Source organism: Protomyctophum parallelum (genome assembly GCF_964188405.1).
Source record: "Protomyctophum parallelum genome assembly, chromosome: 21".
NCBI classification, from domain to species: domain Eukaryota; kingdom Metazoa; phylum Chordata; class Actinopteri; order Myctophiformes; family Myctophidae; genus Protomyctophum; species Protomyctophum parallelum.
In genome coordinates, this window is record NC_139713.1 from 4787770 (window position 1) to 4794909 (window position 7140).

Consider the following 7140-nt stretch of genomic DNA (forward strand, 5'->3'; position numbering starts at 1 on the left):
TAAACTCAGGTCAGAATGAGTTAAACCCATTTTGATAGGGAAGCCCATTTGGTGTTACATACATTTTGGTGTCAGCATCATGTTATGCTTTAGCTATTGAAAAATAGCAGATCTACAAGCTCTTAGCGCGCCACCGAGTGGCGCGCTAAGAGCTTGTAGGTCTGCTATTTTTGAAAAATCGTTAAAATGTGCCTCAAATCTTTCCGAAGGTTTTCATGATTGATCAAACATTTATTTAAAATTTCGACGTTGGGCCTGAATGGGTCAAATGTATGTAATGTGTTTTTTTGTTGTTATTATTATTATTTTTTTTTTGTATTTATGGACATTTCAGGATGTTTCTTCGAAGATTTTGTTTAGTATCTGTGCTGCCATGGGTTGTTGTGGGGGGGGGGGGGAATATAAGTGAATAATTGCAGATCTATTGCAGATCTACAAGCTACAGACCTACAAGCTCGTAGCGCGCCACCGAGTGGCGCGCTACGAGCTTGTAGGTCTGCTATTTTTTGAAAAATCGAAGAACGACTGACATAGAAACATAGCTTTTTTTTCAGATAACTGTCAGGATGTAGAGAAGAACATTTTTAGAATCTGATCTCAGGTCAGAACGGGTTTTAAGTGTGATTTGTTTACCTTCTATAAAGAGCTCTCTCTGTCTGGCATAGTTCTCCAGGTCAGGTCTGGAGAACTGCGGCCGTCTGTCTGCCTGCGAGGGGGAAAAAACACACAAACAAACACAAAACTCAAGACCAAGAAAGTATCCGTTTATAACACTTAATTAAAAGAATAACCGGTCCCGCACACTCTCATCTGCTCCAGATATAAATGTATTGTTGACGACGTTTCGATGCCAAGGAACGCTCTTCATCTGGTCAAAATAAAAACCCAGTTTCTTTTTTGACCAGATGAAGATGCTTTCTTTGGCATCGAAACGTCGTCAACAATAAATTAATATCTGGAGCAGATGAGCGTTCTGGGTTATTCGTTCTTTATCTGATGTACCACTCTTAGCCAGTTCTCCATTAAAGTCAGAGGTTCTTTACTCTGGAATTCACACATACTTATCGCCAACTCCTCATCTTCACTCTGTAACTTTAAACATAGATTGAGGGCCAGCCTCTTGAAGCAACCCTCTCCACTTGATTCTAACGTAATGTAGCCTTATTGTGCGGACTCAGACATAATCGGACTCAGGCGCGCGCACACACACACACACACACACACACACACACACACACACACACACACACACACACACACACACACACACACACACACACACACACACACACACACACACACACACACACACACACACACACACACACACACGTGTAAATAATGTATTTCTTGTTGTTTTTGTTATTTTCCATACCTATGTTTGATTACTTGGTCTTACTATTTGTATATTACTATTTGTATATTATGTTTGGTGAGAACCACATATAATATTTATTTTCTCACCTGCACACACTTCTCTTTTATTGATGTTACCTTTTTGTACTGTTTTTATTGTGCGAATAAACTAAACTAAAAATGTAATGTTCTATCCCAGCACCTCTATAAAGTGATTATAAAATATTCTATTAGGTTTTCTATTATCTATTATTTATTATTCTATTATTTGGATGAAACAAAACAGTTTGTTTGTTAATCCATTCTGAACGGGAACCCATTTTGGTGTTAGCATCATGTTATGCTTTAGCTATTTAAAAATAGCAGATGTACGAGCTTGTAGGTCTGCTATTTTTGAAAAATCGAAGAACGACTGACATTTTTAGAATCTGATCTCAGGTCAGAATGGGTTAATCAGACCAGTGTGTGTGTGTCCAGTGGAAACCTCGTATGAATCTGATCTCAGGTCAGAATGGGTTAAGACGTTACAGGTCTGATGCATTCCGATACTAATCATTGTTATGCGTTTGTTCAGTAACAGGGGTATCCTTCCCAGTCACCTCCGACTCTGTAATATACAGAAAAACGCATCTGCAGGACAGGTGGGTTTGCCAAATGCTAATTTCAGACAATTCTATAATCCTGTTTCACTTCCAATTTATTTTGTCTGCTCGTTTCTTTGCGTCAACTCGTCACCTCCGATTTCACTCGATTATACTATCCTGTGTGAGTTCCCTCTACTGATTGGATAAGATTGGCATCCCGGCCTGATAATTTATTTTCTGTTTACTAAAGAGCTGGAGAGACTCGTGTTACTGAATAAACACTCTGACTCTAATAGCAATGAGTACATTCAGAATATAGAGCCTTTTAACACTTTAAATAGAAATCACTTACTCTACTTTTAAGTCGTATTTTAGACTTTTATACAATATCGAAAATAGCAGATCTACGAGACAGCCGCAACAAGCTTGTAGATCTGCTATTAAGGATACAAGCTTGTAGATCTGCTATTAAGGATATCAATTTGTTAAACGGTAGTTGGTTCACCGATAGATTGATGAGCGTTGATTTTCCTAATAACCAAATTGAATCTTACTAGTACACGACACACTGCTTACTGCTTAGTATAGTAGCTAGCACCCATGGATTAAAGCAAAAATAAAATCTCCCTTTGCTTCCAGGGGGTGCTGCTTGGAACAACATATTTTCAGATGGGGGGGTCGGTGGCCAATTACATATATTTTTGGGGGTCCTTGACATGAAAATGTTTGAGAACGACTGACATAGAAAGTTAGAAACATGGGGTTTTTCATAAAACTCTCAGGATTTATTGTAGAATCGTTCCAAGATCAAAATGAGTTAAAGCCAAATAAAATGTCCTAATGTGAGATTTGTGAGACAGTCTGAAAGGAGAACCCCACACACACACACTAGTGGTCTAGCGCGGGTTTCCAAATAGATTAACACAATATGTACAATTATGATGTTTTAGTAATATTGTTCCTGCTGTTCTATACTGCTGCCATCCAGCTGAAGAAATCACAGACTGAGGCTTTAAAGTTGCTTTTATGAAAGATCCTTAAGACTTTATGGAAGATGCTTCAGAAGAACATATTGCTAGTGTTGACAACTTCAAACACGCTAACCTTAAGCGGGAACCCCTTTTTGGTGTTAGCATTATGTTATGCTTTAGCTATTGAAAAATAGCAGATCTACAAGCTCATAGCGCGCCACCGAGTGGCGTGCTACGAGCTTGTAGGTCTGCTATTTTTTTTAAATCGAAGAACGACTGACATTACATAGAAACATAGCTTTTTCAGAAAACTGTCAGGATGTAGAAGACATTTTTAGAATCTGATCTCAGGTCAGAATGGGTTAAATAACCAAAGATAGCCCAACTACAAGCTCTCAACTACAAGCTCTCAATGGGTTCGCAGTCTCGCATCGAGAGCTTGCAGATCAGCCATTTACTCTGTGCAACATGCTTCCATCCATAGAAGACACGCTTGGCTTCTGTGGAATCCAAATGACTGAAACCAGTCATAGAGAGACTGAGAACTTTACAGCAAACTTTTTCATGTCAAGGACCCCCAAATGGACACCGATTTAGCCTGCGTACCCCCATTTGAAAAAGTATGCCAGGGACCCCCCATAACAGAAGATTTTTACGGCTCTGGGAGTGATTTCCAACCATTTTCACCCCTCCTAGTTTGATATGCATTAGTCTACGAACCTCCATTTAATGACATTTCTATCTCTGGGACCCCCAATTTATATTGTACAATCTATGTTAGTTTAACTCTGAGACAGTGTACAAATGTACACTCTCAGAGTTACAGACCCATAAGGGTCCATATGGTTCCAAACTATCATTTAGCTATGGGGACCCCCTGGAACTCGCTCAAGGACCCCTAGGGGTCCCTCAGACCACACTTTGGTAACCGCTGCTTTAGAACCTTAGATGGAGACCATGCTGAAACATTTTGTCCTGTAAAACACTGGTGTTAAATTAATAACCTAACTTTCCCTGTAAACTCTATAAACTAATCAATTAAGATGCCATACTAAGAAATGCAATGAGTAGTAACCTCTGCGTCAATGGTCAATGAATGATTTAATTGGTTAATTTAATTAAGTAAATTGCTATCTAGTCCATATTATTTTGTGGTAAAAAAAATAAGACATTTTTCAACATTTAGAACAATAATAATACATTGTCACATGCCCAAAATATGCCATGTGTAAAAAGCAGTTGAACAAGTTTGCCAAAGCAGTCATGGTCAATCTCCAGGTGGGGTGAGGCGGGGACCCCCAGGGGTTTTTGAGGGGGTCCCCCCAGCACAAATTCACTTTAACAGCCTTTTTACATCTCTCTACAAGCAACGCTTTGTGAGCTTGTGTAGATGTGCTAAAATCTTGTTTTGTTTTTTTGGGGGGGGGGAATATGTTTGAAACATAATATTTAAACAAATCTTGTATTGGGGGGGGGGGGGGGCTCCCTCCCTGCCTGGCACCAAATACTTTGCAGATGAAGGGGGGGCTTGTCGTTCAAAAATAAGTTTGAGAAGCACAGTGTTAAAAGTTTTGTAAAAGTGTGTTTGTACAAGTTGCACTTAAAACAGTTTGTGTCCCAGCCATAGATATAGAGTGATAGGGTTATTATATTATATTATATTATACCTCCGAGTCCTCGGAGCTGCTGGTGTTCTCGGACTCGTTGACCAGCGACGACTTGACGTCGTCCAGGTCCCGCTCGGCGGACACATTCTCCGAGATCTTCTCCTCCTGCTCGCCCTCGTCCTTGAAGGAGATCAGCTCATCGTTGGCCCCCAGATCATCTCCTCCTCCTCCCCCGTTCATCTGAGGCATGTCTGTGACTGACTGTCTGTCTGTCCGTGTCGGACTAGTGTCCGTCTGACTGTCGGACTAGTGTCCGTCTGACTGTCTGTCGGACTGGAACAACTCACACTTTTTCTTCCACGAAGGAGAAAAAACCCCAAAACAAACAATGAGCTAACTAATTAGCTCCGTGTGTCTGTAGAGTCCAGAGTAGTAGTGTTGTTGTTGTTGTTGATATTGGGATATAAGATCCTTGTGGTGGGATGGGGGGGGGGAGTTCCAGCAAGTATGTAAAGCTAAAAACAAACTATTAAAAAAAAAAACACGTTATAGCTGTGGCGTTATTATTATAGCACAGCTTGTTGTGTTGGCTTTGGGGTTCTTTCTTTCTTTCTTCTTGACGACAAAGAAAGATAAATAACTCTTTTTTTAAAGCCTTAAAGGTTTAAAAGGCTGGAAGGAACTGTAGCTGGAACTAGTAGCACTAAGCAGCTAGCCTGGTGGCTAGCTTCTTTTAGCTAGCCAACAGTGACTTTTAGAATAGCATTCAATGCTACTAGTATGGCTCTCTCTCTGCTATGTTCTCTGGCTGGCTGGCTGCTCCCTCCTCCACTCCACTCCACTCCACTCCGCCAGGCCGGGGAGGATTCCTGAGGTCTGCTAGCCTGCCCCGGTTGGTTGGGGGCTTTGCTCCTACGGTCCTACGTCCTAGTGGCGGCGGTCTGCTCTCTGCGGCGTGCGGCGGCTTCAGCGCGTCTCTCTGCGGCCACAGCAACAAAGAAAAGTCCTAGTAGTAATAATAATGACGGTAATAATAAGTCACTACTCCACCACGGGCCCGAAGAACAAGACGCTCCATTCCGCCCGTAGCCTTGTTGTTGTAGTAATAATAGTCATTTCTTGTTCTCGCTGTGAAAGCTTTTAAAAAGGAAAAGAAAAGAAAGAGAAGGGAGGAAGGGGGAAAAAAGCCTTATCTAAAACTGGAAAAGAACGGCGTTGAATTCACGCGAGGAGGAGCGGCGCTGCTGCTCGACGTGCGCACGCGACGACACCGCCGCCGAGAAAAGTTTGCCGAGGCGAAGAATCCTCCTCCTGATCCCAGACTAGTCCTCCCCGAGACAAAGTAGTAGTGGTGGAAACAACCGTGTTATTATTATTCACTTCTTCTCTCCCCTGCTCCATCGTTCAGACAGTCACCGACCGTCGTTTGTTTTAATCCATGATCTTCTTCTTATTCTTCTTCTTTTTTTTTATTAATTAATAACGGTCGCAAAAAAAAAAAAAACAATATTAAATGTCCACCACGACGACGGTGCGTTTTTCCTTCCGCATTGTTACCACAAAACAAAACACAAAAAAAATCTGTGCTGCTTGAATCGAGAAGTTTGTCTGTATTGTGAGGCTGTGTGTTGGAGGCGTGGGAACCGTCCTGAACCATTCCACTGGTGTTTCACTGAGGGGAGTACAAGGAAAAGGGAGGAGGAGGAGGAGGAGGAGTGTCTAGTGAGCTAGGATGAGACTTCCGGTGGACGAGCTCTCCTCTTCAGAATAAAAGTCCACAAAAACGACTAATTTGCATTCTGACCTGAGATCAGATTCATACGAGGTTTCCACTGGACACACACTGGGTCTGATTAACCCATTCTGACCTGAGATCAGATTCTAAAAAAATGTCAGCCGTCAGTCGTAGATCTGATATTTTTCAATAGCTAAAGCACGACATGATGCTAACACCAAAATGGGTTCCCGTTCAGAATGGGTTAAAAAAAATCACACCCGTGTGAACTGAGTGGTGCAACTCCCCTCTCCCCCCTCCTCTCTCTCTCTCTCTCTCTCTCTCTCTCTCTCTCATTAGCAGGCAACAGTGCTGCACTGTCTCTCTCTCTCTCTCTGTACCAGTAGGGGCACAACAGCGCCCCTACTGGTACTAATAGTCATACTCGTGCTCACAGTCACATAGGTGCATGGGTGGGTGGGTTAAATGGTGCATTTATATAGCGCCTTTATCCAAAGCGCTTTACATAGATTGTGCATTACATTCACCCATTCACACACACATTCATACACCGATTGCGGCGGAAACCATGCAAGGTACCAACCAGCACATCAGGAGCAATTAGGGGTTCAGTGTCTTGCCCAAGGACACTTCGACATGTAGACAGGAGGAGCCGGGATTAATTTGAAAAGGCATTTGAAGTTAAAAATGTTACATTTAAGCATTTCAATTCAAAAATTCAAGTGTAGCAAAAATAGCTGATCTATAAGCTCAAAACGCATCGTTTTGAGCTTATAGATCAGCTATTTTTGCTCCAGTGTCACTGTTTAGATGGTTCTGTTGTGACTTCTCCTCTGCATGCTGTAGTATTTAGATGGTTCTGTTATGACTTCTCCTCTGCATGCTGT

General features: G+C 41.9%; 1 protein-coding gene across 1 annotated transcript in view; it reads right to left on the minus strand.

Annotated features, from left to right (window-relative positions):
- Positions 1-4993, minus strand: part of LOC310878684 (transcription factor 7-like 1-B) — a 57400-nt gene extending 52407 nt beyond the window's left edge. Inside the window, 2 exon segments of the mRNA XM_083793051.1 lie at positions 634-706; positions 4579-4993. Coding sequence (XP_083649177.1) covers positions 634-706; positions 4579-4767 — 262 coding nt within the window. The 5' untranslated portion in view covers positions 4768-4993.
- Positions 4994-7140: the final 2147 nt, after the last annotated feature.